General features: G+C 26.7%; 1 protein-coding gene across 6 annotated transcripts in view; it reads right to left on the bottom strand.

Moving 5' to 3' along the window:
* Positions 1 to 966: 966 nt before the first annotated feature.
* The window catches only part of LOC107453074 (uncharacterized), a 45,361-nt gene continuing 27,989 nt past the window's right edge, over positions 967 to 18,338 (bottom strand). For all 6 annotated transcript variants that reach the window (XM_043053223.3, XM_071184882.2, XM_087163404.1 and 3 more), the window contains 5 exons: positions 17,975 to 18,073; positions 16,592 to 16,681; positions 15,587 to 15,658; positions 6,450 to 6,554; positions 967 to 1,903 (listed from right to left, as the gene is read on the bottom strand). In XM_043053223.3, coding sequence (XP_042909157.2) covers positions 1,515 to 1,903; positions 6,450 to 6,554; positions 15,587 to 15,658; positions 16,592 to 16,681; positions 17,975 to 18,073 — 755 coding nt within the window. In that variant the 3' untranslated portion in view covers positions 967 to 1,514. The remainder of the gene's footprint in view (positions 1,904 to 6,449; positions 6,555 to 15,586; positions 15,659 to 16,591; positions 16,682 to 17,974; positions 18,074 to 18,338) is intronic.

Genomic DNA, 18,338 nt, shown 5'->3' with positions numbered 1-18,338 from the left:
GTATATATTTGCCCGATACTCCAAACACTGATGTTTCTTCTAATCTAGCGTCAGTAAGTATTAAAATATAGAATAAATATAAATATATCAAATAAATATAATAATATTAACGAATAAATTAATATAAATTGGATATAACAAATATTTCGGACATTCACCAAAGCGACTATGTGATTGTTGACATTCACCGGTGAGAGTCAGAAATAAGGGTATTTAGTAAATATTTCGGACATACACCAAGCGACTTTGTGAATGTTGGAATTCACCGGTGAATGTCGACATTCTCCAGATTTCGGTGTTTCACCGTAACATATATATTTACGGCGCGAGTTGTGAAGGTTGAAATAAAGAAAAGTACTGAAATGTACCGCATTGATTTATTAGTTTTGCTACAAACTGAATTTGTAACAAAATCCTCACTCACAGTCAAATTTGGCGTTCTTTGAAGAAGAAAATGAAAGAAAGAAGATGATTTCTAGAGCGAACTGTCTTTTAAACTTTCGCAATTTCGGATTTTTTATTTATTTATAATTTTTTTTTTAAATTCTCAAATGAGAATAGAAAAAACTCCAGCATTTCTTACCCTTCCAATGTGGGGGGAAAGGCGTCATTTGAATATAATTCTGGAGGAAAAAAATTTTCACAAATTTCTGCAGAACAGTAAAAGCAAATTTTTTTACTTTATTATTATTTATTTTCCATTATTCTCAAATGAGAATAGAAAAATCACGATAATTTCTTTCTCATCCAATGTGCGAGAAAGGCGTCATTTGAATAAAATTCTGGAGAAAAAAATCTTTCGTAAATTTCTGCAGAAATGAAAATCAAATTATTTTAAACTACAGTACAGAACCCGTTATCCGGAAATCAGAAAACCGGAAAACTAAAAAACCGGAACGAAATTTGATAAATTTTCCCGCCATTTTTTTAAAAAAAAAATGTTTTTTTCCTCATAAGATATTAGGATTTTTCTTTCTTTTTTGAAAGATGTTTACCTTACCATCATTTCGAAATAATCATTAGTGTATTACTTCATCGTTTTTTCTTCTTTTTAAGATTATTTCCAAACATTTTTTTTAGTTGGGATTAACAATAAAAAAAAAACGGCTTTTTGTAAAGATTCAGAAAACCGGAAAAATCAGTTATCCGGAATAGCGATGGTCCCGATCGTTCCGGTTAATCGGTTCCCTACTATATAATTCTTTATTTTTCATTACTCTTAAATGAGAATAAAAAGTTCACGAGCATTTCTTTCTACTTCAAAGAGCAAGAAAGGCATTTTTTGAATATAATTCTAGAGAAAAAAAAAATCGAAATTTTTTTATTTCCTTATTTTTTATTTTTCTCTATTCTCAAATGAGAATAGAAAAATCACGAGGATTTCTTTCCTCTCCAATGAGCGAGAAAGGCATGTTTGGAATTTAATTCAAGAACTAAAAATTTTTCGAAAATTTCAGCAGAAAAGAAAATCCAAAATTGTTTACTTTTTAAAGGAAAAATCTTTTTGCAAGAACTCAGTAACATTCTGAGTCAATGTCGCTACGCGGCGATTCTGACTCGGAGGATATAGGAACTATTGAGCGCTCATCTAAATCAGTATTCAAAGTGTTCAAGATGGTAGGAGTTTCAACGAAAATTTGTTTCTTTTTAGGATCATTAATAATTATATTCAAAGGGGATATATATGATTTAGTATTTTCTGTATTTACATTGCATTCATTCATATTCTCTGTATCCACATCTGTCACCACACTGTCACTGTCTGTGCTCACAGTTTCTGTGCCCACACTGTCACTGTCTGTACTCTCAGTTTCTGTCCCCACACTGTCACTGTCTGTACTCTCAGTTTCTGTCCCACTTTCAACAGCTTCAGAGTCAGAAAGATGCTCCTTGTCTGCTTCATCTATTGAGGAAAGTAGAATCGAAAAAACTTTAAATTTTGTGTTTTTCCTTTTATCAAAAATGTTAATGAAAAAGAAAAAAATTCTTGCAGTTTCAGTTATCACCAATCAAGTTTTATGGTATAGTGAAGTTTACTTATTATAGTTATAAATTTTCAATAGCTAACAAAAATTAAATAAAAAATTTTCATATATTTTACAAATTTTATGATTGTCGATCAAGATGAGCTATAAGTGGCATAGAGAGTACTGTTTTACGCCATCTGCAGCCCATTTCGATCGCCAATGATAGAATCAATTCTCTTTAAAATGCTCTTGAATAATAATAATAATAATAATTTTTTAAAAAAAACTGAGAAAGTTCTATTTTTCATTTCATAGATACAGCATTAGTTTTGTACCTCCTAGAATGCTTAGTTTTATTCTTCTTTAAAAAACGTCCTATGAATCTGTTTTACTTTCTTAAAAGAAAAGTTAATTCTACATATTTCACATCTTCCAAAATCCTTTAGGTATCAAATCATAAGATGTCAAAAATGTCATTTTCATGTTAAGTCAAAAACTCAGCACTACTGTTAAATTTGATATTTTAAAATGCTTGAAACATGGTCAAGGAATTACATTATTGCCATGTACTGCACCTATCAATATGGGTAAAATTAGAAACTTTGCAAACTAACACAAGTGAAAAAGTTATTATATTCAATGTTCATTTTTTTAGGTCGATGATAAATATTTAAGAGTTATACTAATTAAAATAGAAAAACCTTTATTCATTGATTAAATTGCTGTTTATGTTATGTACTACTAATAAAGAGTATAATTTATGCTTGTATTTTAAAATTAATATCATGAACAGAACTTTTCAAATCAAATAATTATTTTCGCAAAGTGAGAGAATTAGTTTTAGTGGCTAAAAATACAACTAAAACACATAAATAGCATCAACAAATCTGCAATAATTAGTATGAAAAATACCAAGATTTTATGAATTCTTTAAAAAGGAGGATGGATAAGAAGGTCACAGTGGAAAAGGTAGGACTAAAAAGGCTCTGATTTATCGCCCAGCATTTACATTAGCTTAAAGATTTCAATTGCGCTTTAACTGAGAAAGATTAATTTATATCCATTGACTAAATAGGAAATTTAAAAGGCAAATAAAAATAATTATCGTTGCATTATGCAGACCTCAAAATAATTAATAATTAAATTAAACAGACACATAAGAAAATTCAGCCTTCACATATATTTATATTTTCAAATTGAAAATTACAAAGAATAAAATTTGATATTTCTAAAGCCCCACAAAAATGTGATTTTTCTATTTGGAATTGGATTAGTTTTAATTTGAATTATTGAAATAAAATTGAAAAAATATGAATTGCGATTTCAGCGGATTCCGTCCCAGTTTCAAAGAAAAAAACAAAAAAATGTGGAAGAGTCATTTGTATGAAAACGTCCCGTTAAATCGATTTAGCGAAAAATTCAAAATTTAAAAATTTTAGATCACTGTAAAAATGTAGTTGGATTATAAGTTTTGATTCGCAAACGAATCAATGGGCTTAATATACGCGGAACTCCACAAAAAAGTCACGTGCCTAACTCCTAGTTTCTAGACCTGGAGGGATGATACGAAAAACCCGGAATTCCGGCGCACACTATCGGAACACAATCATTCGATTTCAAATTTTTGTGTTTTTCTGAACTAATCTAATATTTAACAAATCAACAAATTAGCAATCATTGAAATTAAGCTTGATGAACGATGAAATCTTAATATCCATCAAGTCTAACACTAAAACCAATTTACCATTGTTCTCATTTAGAATATAATCTGAAATAAGGTCAGTTATAATAAAGTAATTTCAATAAATGTAAGAAACTATTCTGATCAGTAAGGTAAAAAATTAATTAAACAAAACATAGGGGGGAAATTTAATGTTGTTCTAAAACATGAAACTTCTACAAGAGAAGAACAGAACTGTCTCTTTTACGTAAAATTTTTCTATTATTATAATTTTTAAAGCTGAACATATGTAGGGGTAAGAATTTAAAAGTGTTTTTAAAGACAAAACATTTTTAAAAATGTAGAGTTTCTTTCAAATAGTATATATATATATATATATATATATATATATATATATATATATATATATATATATATATATATATATATATATATATATATATATATATATATATATTTATATATATATATATATATATATATATATATATATATATATATGGGTCATTCTCACGAAAACTATCATTTTTCATTTCATAAAATCCCAAAAAAGTAAAGTGAATAAAAAGCTCTGAAACTTTTTATATTAATAGAAATATGTAATGGCATTATAAAGAAAGTATATATCCCATAAATTATACTTAATATTTAAATTAATTAATTTTTTAAATAATTAATTAATTTAATAAATAAATTAATTAATTTAATAAATTAATTTATTAATTTTTTAATTTATTTTTCAAATTAATTAATAAGTAAATTAATTATTTTCACTATTTAAAAAGTGAGGGAATGACACTAATAGTGAGGGAATGATATTTTATTTTAATACATGTTTTTATCAAAGTTACATCCACCTAAAGTTTGAAAATTATAACATACTAAGTATATCTAATATTTATTATAATTTAGTCTTATATATTTAATAGTTTTTACAGGTTTGGGAAATAAAATTGGCTGGCACGATTGAACAAAAAAAAATTTGATAATATACTCATCTTGAATCATTCCCTCACTTCAGCGTCATTCCCTCACTTTATACACTAGTGAGGGAATGACAAATTCAATAAAATTTAAAAATAACAGTTAGGCCTAATTAATTTCTGAATTCAATCGCATGCAATTATATTCATACAAGAAAGCAACATATAATTATCCACTTTCTCGATGAAGTTGTATTTTATTTCACTCTAAAAAATGACATGAGGGAATGACGAATGTAAAAAATTTTACCTGGTTTGATTCATTCAAATTTATTCCACAGCAAAGCTTCTTTAAGTTGAAGATGGAAACATACTGCAATTTTGTTCTATGATGACAGTTGTTAACTTCTGAAGTTTTTATTAAAATATTTTTATTCTAAGATGATTGCAGGTGATAAGAACATTGTTGTGAGGGAATGACGCGAAACAATGGGGACAAAGTTTAAAATAGTGCTGTGTTAATATTTTTATCAGAAATTAAATTTAAAATTGATTTCCTGAATTCTATATTTCAGAATTCTGAAATAAAAAACACGAATTTGTAAAAAAAAATTTTTTATTTCAGAAACAATTTTTTTCTTTTTTTAAATCAGCAGTGGGGACAAGTGAGGGAATGACATATTGGTATATTTTAATTACCTAAAATAAATAAAAAATAAAAATTGATAATTTTATTTTTATTCTTTTGTTAGCTTGCATTCTGTAGGACACTTTCCCTGAATTTTTTTACTTCGTAGGCTGTAAAACAAACATAAAATATACTGGGGACATGAAAATGACTGTTTTTGTGAGAATGACCCATATATATATATATATATATATATATATATATATATATATATATATATATATATATATATATATATATATATATATATATATATATATATATATATATATATATATATATATATATATATTTAGATAATATAATTAGTTAACTAAGCATTAAAATAGGCTTCATCATAAAACAGATATTAATTCAAAATCATATTAGACTAGTAATTTTAGCAGAGCTAAACATGTTTTTGCAAAAATTCCTTCTAAGAAATTTTTTTTTCATTGCTATCATTAAAAAGAATTTGTTAAGAGCTACATTACGCTTTTGTTGTACATACACAGTTAAGCAGAAATCAGATGGAAGAGGATAATTTAAATGAATGAATTCAAATAAGGAATGGCTCTAACCGCGATTAAAAAAATATTAAATTTTTTTTTTTTTTACTGTAAATGTTATGAGAAAAAATAATATTAAAGAATTTGTGTTTGTACATATGCATATTGGTTTGCAGTTATATCGCAGGAGCTTTAATTACAACATTCAAAGTGAAACTTAATGAGTGCAATTTCAAACAAATTGTGAAGCCCGTTTTTCAATTCTTTAATTAGATTTTTAATATTGTTGTTGCAGGTCATGCAGGCAGGGGGGGGGATAATTTTGCTTTGAAGCGTGCCATCATTGATGATGAGAAATATAGGTCTTAATTCAAAACATTCCAGAACAAATTGTAAACCTTTACCTCAGCTTCAAATGATGTCAAAAATCACCTGAATTTTTTTTTTCTGTAAGAAAAGAAAATTTTACGAGCGTGAAATCATGTTACAGCCAGAAAGATGGCAAAAGGTATTATAACAGAATGGACAAAATATAATTCATTAAAATATTTATTCACTATAAGAATATTGTTTAGAAAAAAAATTACTTTCCAAACTACCCAATAGCATATAGATAAATGTAAAATATTTTGAAAATGCTTGTTTATTATTGTACAATTTTTTCTGATAAAATTATTTTCTGATAAAATGACAAAAATTTACCTTCCGAATTAGAAGAGATTGCAAGCTCATCAAAAGGCTGCAAAATTTCACTTCCAACAACATCTTCTTTTTGTATTTTTCCAGCAAATGTATAAAAAACCTCCGCTAAAAGAAAAATAATTTATAAATGACCCAGAAAAGAAGAAATATTTTAAGTGAATGCAGGGCCAGTGACCAGCATTTCCAAATGCAGGGGTCTGTCTAGGTTTTTTTTTAGACGTATCTATTTTGTAACAATTTAAACATAATTTGTGAAATTTAAAAATTATATTCAAAAATCAACACCAAAATATGGTAAAATAAGAAAATATTTTCAAAAATATTTAAATATTTTTTGAAATTTAAAAAAAAAATTGTATTGAAACTACTATTTTTCCTAAAATTGAATTTGCGAAAGTACCGTTAATGGCAGCAAATTTGCCCTGAAAAGACCCCGGAAATTTGTGATATGTATACTCATTGAAAATGAAGATATTTTTTGTGTTACGCAAAAAGTTTGCTTCAATGCTAAAAATATGCAATTACCATAGATACATAATTACCATAATAGATATATAAATCAAGCTCAAATAACGTCACAAAGACCAACATATTATAGTTTTGGTTCTATAATCAAGAACCTTCCTCAGTGTCAACACACAAAGTGAACTCTGTGTATTGACAATGAAGAAAGTTATTGAAAATAGATCAAAAACTCTTAATATGTCTGTGTTTGAGACGTCATTAGTGCTTAATTCTATATATATATATATATATATATATATATATATATATATATATATATATATATATATATAAATTCAAAATGAAGATAAAACAAAGGAAAATTACAGACATATGAAAAAAAGGGGGGAAAGAAAACTAATAATAATAAAAAAACTGACCAAAATTTTTTTTTTAAAAAATCCGGAAAATAAAAGATATAATCTTTCCATCAGTCCACACGATTATATCCGCAAAAAAGAGTGCTTTCTGATATTGTATCAATATCGCTAAAGCAAAATATATTAATACAATAGTGTGAGGGGCACTCAAAAAATTTTTTTACTAAAATTACAACAAATAAAATAGAACACAATAAGTAAAAATAACACTTAAAAATAGAAATAAAATAAAATAAAAAGAAAAAAACAGAATAAAACATAATCTATAAAGCGAGTAGCGAATTCAAATTTACTTGTACATTTGAAAAGTACATTTGAAATAAATGTAATGTAAATGAAATTTATTGTTTTTCTTAATTTTCCTCATATTTTTTTGTATTTATTTATTTTGTTTTTATATATATATATATATATATATATATATATATATATATATATATATATATATATATATATATATATATAATAAATTAGTATTCAAAAATATTAAGAAATTATTTTAACTAAGATTATAAGAAACCATTATACTCCAAAACACATGTGCTAAAGGTGTTGAGGAAAATTAAAACCGAGTTAACTTTCCAATTTCGTCAATCATCTTTTGGCCTAACTTAAAATTTAGGTTTAAATTTACACTGTCCACAAATGCCTAAACCACAACCTACATTGATTTATGATGCATTATCAACAATCTAATAATTTGAAAAGATGGCTGTTGATGTGGTAGTGAACTTGGTCTAGGATAGAATTTTGTTATGACTCTATTAAAAAAGTTTTCCGTTTTTGATTTTTAACTAACTTTAAGCTCTCATTTTACTAATTATTTGCGTAGGAACAGCCAATAGAAATATGACCTACAGCTTTTGCTTCCGGACACGTTGTTATAACAAAACTTGACACTTGTTTTGTTCAAAAATATGTATAATTGTTGCTGGTTGCTGATGAGTTACAACAATTTTTATTGTGTTTTTGCTATTCATGTCTTTTTGTTATAATATATATATATATATATATATATATATATATATATATATATATATATATATATATATATATATATATATATATTATTTTAATTTTTTTAAAAGCTGAAATGAAGTAAAAAGTATATGGAAAATGTTAATTCAAAAAAGGATGAAATGTTTATTTTGATGTATTTGAGATGCTTATCAATAGTTAAATTTGATACTATTGTTTCGCCTGCACATTTTTATACCTTGATAAATGTAGTATATAATCTTTATAAATACATTAAAAGTCTGTAAGTTATACCTTTTAAGCCGACATTTAATATATTTTCAAAAATGATTTCCTAGATATATAATTATTTTAAAGTAAATCCTTTATGCACACTAATACAAAATTTTTCTTCCTTTTGTTGAAAGTTCTTCATGAATACATTTAAAAAAATGCATAATAATTTCCAAAGACTTTACAATGGTCATGATAAAATTTAACTAATTTCTGGTCTTTTCTTGATTACATTAGCCACCATAAAAACAATTTATATACAATTTTGAATATTTTCAACATTGAGTGTCTCATTCAATTTTTAAATTAATAATTACTCTATTTAATTATTTAAAAAAAAATTTAAACCAAAATTATAATTTAACCACTATTTAAAAAGGTTATAGTGTATTTTTTTAGTTTTAAATTAAAGTTATTTAAAGCTTAAACAAAAATTATCAAGATTAATATCATTGACAATACTAAAATACAAAGAGTTAAGCAAGCTAAGAAAACTCTAATAAATTCATATCACCTACAAATGTAAATAAGACAATGGCCCCTAAAAAGGTTTATTGTTATTTGTTACTTGGTTTAGTATTTGTTCAATGAAATGATTAAAAAAATTTAAATAATTTTGAAATGTAAATACATTTAGTATTGAAGCTAAACATTTTAGTTAGAAGTAAATTATTATAGGGTCTCTACACGAATAATATTAAACAAATCTGAGGTAATAGAATATTTTGATTTTAATGGGTTTTAAATAAAATCATTAAGAGATGAATTAAAGTTTTTTGGAATGACAAATCTGAATTTTTAAACATAAGATCTTTTTGCCTAAGATCTTGGAATATTGAAAGCCCCTCTTTTCTCACTTTTAAAAACTTGCCTTTAAATATTACTGAGTTATCTCATTAAAACAACTTAGGAGTGCCTAAAATTTTAAAATGTAGAAAAAAAAGTGCTAAAGCACAATAAAAGATTACAAACTTTTATGTAATTGTTATACGGTCTCTTAGGTAAAAATATTACGCTTAAAATTTTCAATTAATTCTTACATTTAATGAATAAAAGGGAGATTGAAATTTTGAGGTGAATAAAGCTTTGGGATTTTTCACTGCTCTAGTGACCCACATGAAAATACATAACTCTTGAATAATCCCCAAGTCAAGGTCAAAATTTATGGTACTGATCTATAAATAGAATATCGCGAGAAGGCCATTAGATTGCCAATGACAAAGAAGATGGCGCTTCACCAACGAAGAAATTACCAAGAGAAATAAAATTTTCCATCGCTATTGGGGGAACAAAGTTGGAAACGTTTAGTGGATCTCCCCAATCAGCGAAAATTCAAGAGATTTTTGGCTCAATTTCAGGAGGTGGAAAATGAAGCCTGATATTGAGAATCTCTTGCAAAATGCATCAGAGTTGTACATGAGAAGGCAAGAATCCATCCCACTGAATCCAGCTGAGTATACGCACATGCGGACCAGCAAGTATATCGTTAAATACGAAAACGACTGTCATTTTCATAAGCTATGGAAAGATGGTACGCCACACAGGGTTGTCTTCTTGCCGGCAGAAACTGGTTATAACCGATAAAAACTGGCAGAAACTAAAAAAAACGTCTATATTAGTTCTAGTAATTGCTTAATGACATTGTGTTTAACTAAACTGAAAAATGTAACTCCATGTAACTGCAACAAACTTTTTAATTCATTGTTTGTAAATATATATTATTGTCATAGCTTTGCAAAACAAATCGGCCCCATTTCCTGAAACTTATTTTTCCAGTCACGTTTTGACAACTACCCCAGCTGCTACATGGTGGTCTAGTTTTAAAAAATATTATGCAATAGCGGAAAGTTTTACAAATCTTGCTTGTTCCTTAAAGGCAATGCCTCCTTATTTTGCTGAACTTGAGAGAATCTTCTCAAATTTCTCGTTCGTGTATAGCAAACTGCATCAAAACTAGTCTTTTATTATAGATTACTGCAGAGTGTAAACAATGTAATATTTGATTTTGAATGGTGATAATTTTGTAAATAAATTGTAATTTGTTTAACATTTAATAGTTTTTCTATGAATTATCCATTGTATGTCAATCTCAGTACTTACTTTTATGACATTTTCTGAATTTCTGCCGCAAATGTGGCAGAAAAAGGTTACTGCCATGTCAGTTTTAACCGGTTTCTACCAGTGGCTTTAACAACCTCGGCAGAAACTTGCCAACCTTGACGCCACAATAGATTGGGGTTGAACCAATTACGAAAACATTGAACAGAAAAAATGTCAATTCATAGCAAAAATCGACATGGTAAAGAAAAAATAACTCATTTTGGAAAAGGGAAAATGAAGCACTCTTTAAAAACAACCAATTAAAAAAGCAACTTCAAGGGCTTTTAAAAAACGAGAATTGAAAACAAGCACCTTTAAGCACTTTTTGAAAATGCCACACACCCTATTCAACAAGCAAGGTGGCAGTAGAAAAGGAGGAATACCTCCACTCAGTGACATTATCATGACTATTATTATTGTTATGACACTGAATAAGATTTAAAAACATTGAAAGCAACTAATCGGAAAATACAGGCATATGACAGACTCTGATGGAAAGAACTTAGTTTGTTGGCCTTGGAAAAGACTTCTCAAACTCTCCATTTACGAACAAATTTTCGTTTTAAAATTATGCATGGCACCATAGAGATGTTATAGCATAGATCAGTTCTGCTGTAAAACTATTTCTTTTTGAAAAAAAAAAAAAAAATAATAACATCTAGTATGCAAGGTTAGAATAGAACTTTGCTAAATTTTATATACTGAATACCTAAAAACTGCACAAGAAACAAGCTTTTAATTTTACTGTCTATTTATATGCAAGTCTAGATTTCTCAACTGATGAATAATTCTAGATCTATTTGGACTCTATAAATAAAAGATTTACAATACTCTATTTAAACACAATTAAGTATACTAGGCAATTAAAATTGTGTAATATTCAAAACAGGAAGAAAAAAAATATCCAGACACAATGAACAGCATTTTTAAAAGAATAATAATTAATATTATTTATGTGATTACTGTAAAATTTGTCAAAAATATATTTAGGAAGATGATATACAAATATAATCAATAAAAAACATAACATATAGGGAAAAGTTTGGTCTATAAAAATACCAATTATGAATTGTATATTGGAGAACTTCCACTTTTTTGTATTTTTTGTTTAAAAAACTAAATGTTCTGATAAGTTGTGGATCGTTAAAGCAAGTTAATTTTCAATACAGTACAAAAAAACTTCTTTGATTCATTATAAAACTAAAATGATTAAACCCTTAAAGGATTATTAAAATTTAAAGATGTTAAAAAAATTCTGGTAAATTATTTTCCTATTTTTAAAATCTCAAGAAAAAAAAACTAACTTACTATTATCTCGAAGAAAAAAAAAACAAAAAAATAATTGTGGGTCCCTTTGATCTTCATAATGAATATATTTTTAATTGAAACACTCATTCATTTTTCTTTTTGCTATGAAGCTCTGATGGTTCTTTTTCTTTATTTTAATTTGTAGCCAATAACCACAAAGCAAATTTACCACTTTTGAAAATTAAGGATTTTTCCTTTTTTTGATGTCAGAATTCTGACACTGGTTGTTTACATCTCAACAAGGGATTTAAAATAGAGAATGCTAATGCTACTAAAAAGCATTTAAAGAAAAAAAAAACCCAAACAGAATAAAAAAATACTCCTGTTTTCTCAAGTCTATGTAACCACTATTTATAAGTCATAAAGAATTTGGAATGATAGCTCAAAGAAACTTTTAACAAGAATGGCTAGTAATTTGTAAAGGTGTTTTGAAATCCATGTTGCTAATCTTTCATTGGATAAGAATACATTATTTGGTTTGTTTAAAATGAACTTAATCATTTTGGCTTAAATATATTCCAGATAAATTATTTTTCGAAAAATTCAGATATAGAGATAAATACACAACACGAATTTTCCTGATGTTTAGTCATAGAGTCACCAGTTTTCTTGTCTTAAAATTTCTCTCTCCATTTTCCTTTACTGATAACTATAATCTCAAATATTCAAATTGTTCTCCAATCAAACGGAAAAAAAATTATTTATATGTATTATTCATACGTGCAGTTGAGGGTTAACATAAGTTTAATTCTTCTATACATTTATTTCAGAAAAATAAGGTAATAAATTACAACAAGTTCATTAAGATAAGACTATATCAGGGGTGCTACTCGCAAAATATCAAATTGTCTCACCAGAAATTGCATTTCGTCTCAGTTAAAATCTCTTTTTGGCTCAGTTTGTCTCAGCTAAAATTATTTTTTGACTCAGTTTATCTCAGCTAAAATGACTATTAATCAGTTTGATAACAATATAAAGATAATTTTCAGGATTCATAAAACCATTAATAGCATACTAGGAGTACTACAATTATACATACATTCACTATTGCTAGGATTTTAAAAAACCTGCATATGATTGATCATAAGAGTCCACAAAATTGTTTGGTGGACTCTGTTGTCTTCATATATATTGCATTTATCATTTATGCCAATGAATAGTATCTGTTCCAGAATTTTACAAAGTAAATTTTAACTTTCTTATTTTTTAAAATATAATGGTGTAACCTTTCTAAAAAGAAGTATCTATTTAGTTTTGGTAATTCAAAAGGGAAAATACCCATTTTATTTTGAGCTCAAATTTCATCTCAAAATATATAACTATTAAGTTACAATGGAAGGTCTGCAGATTTCAATAATTAAAAGAGAAATTCAGTAATTAAATAATGAGAGTTAAAAAAAATTTAAATAACACAAGAAAAAAACCCACTCTTTGACAGAATTCAGGAGGTACAGTGAAATTTTGAAATATTTAAGGTAGGAATTTTTCAAGAAAATTTTAGGGAGCATTTAATAGCCAAAAATTAGCATATATACATTTTTATATCAAAACAGAAATATATAAAAACTATTATAAACAATTTAAAAAGCACACATATAAATATACTTTTCTTTCTAAAATGACTTGCATCCTTTATTAAGTATAAAAGTAAGCATTTTAGTTAATTGGCATTGACTAGTAGATTGTACTTTCTTGCATTCACAAGATCAGTTAGTTGACTATGTTCTTTTAATTTATATAGCTAAATATACAATCATAAAATGTAATTATGAATGCACTTAGTAATTGTTTAAATGCAACAACTGTAGAAAAATATATCACATCTTTACAGTAACTAATTCAAGAAAAAACTTAATTCTATTTCTTTCTAGAATTGTGATACTGGATTTTAAAATCGCGTGAATATGAATTGCGATATTGGGTTTTAAAATCGTGTGAATATGAATCGCGATAATGGATTTTAAAATCGCGTGAATATGAATAGCGATATTGGATTTCAAAATCGTGGGAATATGAATCACGATATTGGATTTTAAAATAGCGTGAATGTGAATCGCGATTTTGGATTTTAATATCGCATGAATATGAATCGCGATTTTGGATTATAAAATCATGTGAATATGAATCGCGCTGCTGGATTTTAAAAACACGAAAATACAAATCACGATATTGGATTTTAAAATCGCGTGAATATGAATCACGATTTTGGATTATAAAATCACGGGAATATGAATCGCGCTGCTGGATTTTAAAAACACAAATCACGATATTGGATTTTGAAATCGCGTGAATATGAAGCACTATTTTGGATCTTAAAATCGCGTGAATATGTATCGTGCGGTTGGATTTTAAAATCGCGTGAATATGAATCACGATTTTGAATTTTAAAATCACGTGAATAATAATCGCGCTGTTGGATTTTAAAAACGCGAAAATACAAATAGCGATATTGAGTTTTTAAATCGCGTAAATAAGAATCACGATGCATAATTTTTAGATCACGTGAATACAAATCACAATGAGTAATTTTTAAATAGCTACAAATACGAAAAACGAGATCTGATATTACAACTGCGTGATAACGAATCGCAATATTGGATTTAAAAATGCGTGAATACGAATCGCAACGTTGAATTTTAAACTCATGAGAATACAGATCGCGATATTGAATTTTTAAATTGAGTGAATAGGAATTGCTAGTACGATTTTTAAATAGCGTAAAAAAAATCGCAACACGTAAGTTTTAAATCAGTTAAATACGAAAATCGATGATTGATATTCAAATCGTCTGATTAAAAATCGCGATTTTAGCATATTCCAGCACAGTTCTTAATATTTAAAATTCCGAAAATCAGCCAAACAAAAAAAAAAAATCAAATATTGGCGGTCGAAACGAAACGCTTAGACTCCTTTCTACTCTATAGCGGAAGTCGCGGTAATCCGACTATCTTGGCTTGGGTTTCTCTAATTGGACTCCCTAAAAATTTTAGTTTCTGGAACATGGTCGGAAATTTTAAAAATTGGGAGAAAAAAGCGGATTTCCGCTTTTTCGCGGAAGTCTTTCATCCCTGAATAATTATGTGCACTGTACAGTTTCCTAAGAAAAAAAAAAGCAAGATAATAACCAATAGTATAAGGGAAGAATACCCTCTTTTCTTACAAGATCACGTGCATACGATACTGATTGCTACTCACTGCTGTACGTAATCCAATTGTCGACACGAAACGCATATTCTATATGCATTCCAATAGCTGATTTGCCAAACGGAATTTCTGACATTTAAATGACGTATTTAGGAGGCGTGAACGGCAAAATGCAATGACTCACGGCGATGCGGATTAATATTTGAAATTGAATTCAGGTTTGTCAAATTTTGGACGTTTTGTTTCAGAATGGAGCAGCTTTGGCAGAAACTGAGCTGAATGTCGCAAAATGGCGCAGTTATGCCGTTTTGTCTCAGTTTGTCGTAAATGGCGCAGGCGTAGCATCCCTGCTATATATATGACTTCAGTTGCCATCAAGGACTATTTTTGTATTTAAAAAGTGCATTAGATTGTTTCATGTTTAGAAGAAATTAGAGAACTTTTACTTACTGTCTCTATAAACTGGTTTAACAGAAGAACTAGATGCTGTGTTCTTCCTTAGATCCTCTCCATCACTTTGAGCTGCAAAGAATAAGGATTTAAACTAGATTAATTATAGCTATTAAAACCAGTTTAGATTGAAAGTATGATATATTTCTGATTCTCAGCAAACATTTCCTAGCTGCCAACTTTCCCAAATGTTGGAGAAAATTTCACTGTCATAAAGTGGTAGCAGCAAATTTTAGGCTTAAGCATTCAATTCTCAGATTAAAGTTTGGGTTCAAAAATTCTCCATTTCATTAAAGATTAGTTTCGGCTCATTATTTCATTACCACTAAAAACACTAACTGCAAAATGCTTATAGCTAGGGTCATAAATATCAGAATAAGTTCTAGCTTAGTTACGGATATATTTGACTGCTTCTTTTGTATTTTTCTCCTGATTTTTAACAATTTATTATTAGAAACATAGGCTTTTATGTAAGAACGAATAAGAAAAATTACTAGAATTTACCAATATTTGTTAATTTTGCAGAAATTAGAAATGTGAAAATTTTATCCCCTCTGCATTTCTATTGTAAAACATGAAACTAAAAAAAATAAATCTATTTTTGCTTTTTAAACAATTATTTTGAAAACATAACAGTTTTTAAAACATTTTTAACATAAATTTAAATTTTTGGTCAATTATAATACTTATTTATTAACATTTTACCCCCCTTTAGCTATTTATTAATTTTGAATCAATCATTCTATATAATTATTTCCTTACACTAATTATTTAATACTGCATAACATATTTCTAAAATATATCTGCATCTTTAAAAGTTGGTTCTTAAAAGAAATTTAAAACAAGCAAGATACACAAAATATTTAAAATGCAACACAATATAATATTCAGAGTGATAAATTTTTACTAGCTTTGTATAAAAAATAATTTTAAAAGGAAATTTAAGACATGAAGTAAATAGAATTTAAATTTTTAGACTTCGAAGGGATAATAAGAGAAACTCACCCACTGTTTCAGTAGCAGACTTCTTTTCCAGTCCCCATTTACTAAGTAGGTCAAAGTCAATACTATTTTCATCATCTTCAATTAAGCATGCTATTACAAATTTTGTACAAAATTAGTTTTATACAAATTATAAAAGAAATCACAATATTTTCCTTTATATAATTTTTATCATGCTTTATAAAAATAAAAATAATTCAGAGGTAAATAACAATTACTTTAACATAAAAACTTTATCAACTTTGTAATCGGATCACAAAAAAAAAAATTTAAAATTCAATAAACAATAGTTGTGTAACCCTAAAATTTTGAGAGATAAAATTATAAAAAATAATCTTACTTTATTAATGAATCATTAACTTATCATTATTAATTAAGATTAACTTGCTATTAATATATAAATATCTACACAAACTAAATTTAAAAAAAACCCAATTCATCTGAGTTTGTTCTACATTAGATAATAATAATAAATGCTAAAATTCAGTTATTAATAAATTTATTAATATCTCTTACTATTTATTAATACATATATCTCTTACTATTTATTAATACACAAATACTCTGCATTACAGGCACTAGTTTATAAAAGAAAATCTTTTCAAGAGTACTAAATGATCTCACAAAAGAAACTAATAAAAATAATATATGCATTCTGAATTCAATAGTAAATAAAATCTTATTTAATCAACTAAATAAAATAATATTTCTGAAAATAAAATACAGCAAATATGGGTAGGATTGTCCTTTTATTGATAAATATTTTTTCCTATTTGTATTTTTTTTTGCATATTAATTAAAAAATTATTAAAAAAAAAAGCAAATGAAAAAATCTGATCCGTCAACATATAAAAAAAATTAAAACATAAACATCACTGAGAGAAAAAACATTAAAAAATTTATTAGAAATTTATATCTTCACAAAACAAAATTATAAGTATTCTGAAAATATTTATTAAAATACAAATTTAATGTTAGTGAAAGGCAATCATAAATATGAAAATATTAGTGTTACAATTAATAGGAATTAAATCCTATCAAAAGTAAAATAATCAAAGATACAAAAAGTAAACTTTATAATCTAGAAATCTAGCGGAGTGGGAATATTTCATAAAGTAAATTAGACAACAAAAAATTTATGTAAATAACAATATTGTTTTACTCTATATTGTAAGAAAAATGAACAAATTAGAGGTATAAACATTAATGAGAAGGGGAAAAAAGGCAAAAACATACTAGGACAAAAAGGAAAGCATAAATTTTGGAAATATATTCTGCTTTCCTATTTTTTGGTCCTAAACACTAGGTTTCACTGTATTTAGAAAAAGCGTAAATTTATAAAGAATTTAAATTTTTTTTAAAGCTGATTTTCTAACAGAAACTTACACTCGGCAGGCTCAGGTGATGTTGAAAGATTTTCAGAATCACTGTCTTCATTTCTATCAGAAATAAAAAGATCACCAAAAAGATCTCTCAAAAATGAAACTGAAAGAAAAATCACATAAAGAAGATGTTCATTTGAGCTGAAATATCAGGATGAAAAAATTTATTCATAAAAATCTTCATAAAAACATTTTGGTAGACAAAACAAACTCTAATTTGAATTAAACTGAAAGAAGAGTATTCTGAAGATAAATATTTTGGCAAAGAATTTCGTAGGAGATAGATATACAGACATTTCTTTTTACGCAGTGAAAAAGTAAGAACTTTTATTATCAAAATGCATTCGTTTCTAAACACATATAAAATT

Source organism: Parasteatoda tepidariorum, chromosome 5 (assembly GCF_982258835.1).
Source record: "Parasteatoda tepidariorum strain Cologne lab strain chromosome 5, Ptep-v5.0, whole genome shotgun sequence".
Classification (NCBI taxonomy): Eukaryota; Metazoa; Arthropoda; class Arachnida; order Araneae; family Theridiidae; genus Parasteatoda; species Parasteatoda tepidariorum.
This window is presented reverse-complemented; position numbering and strand designations above follow the sequence as displayed.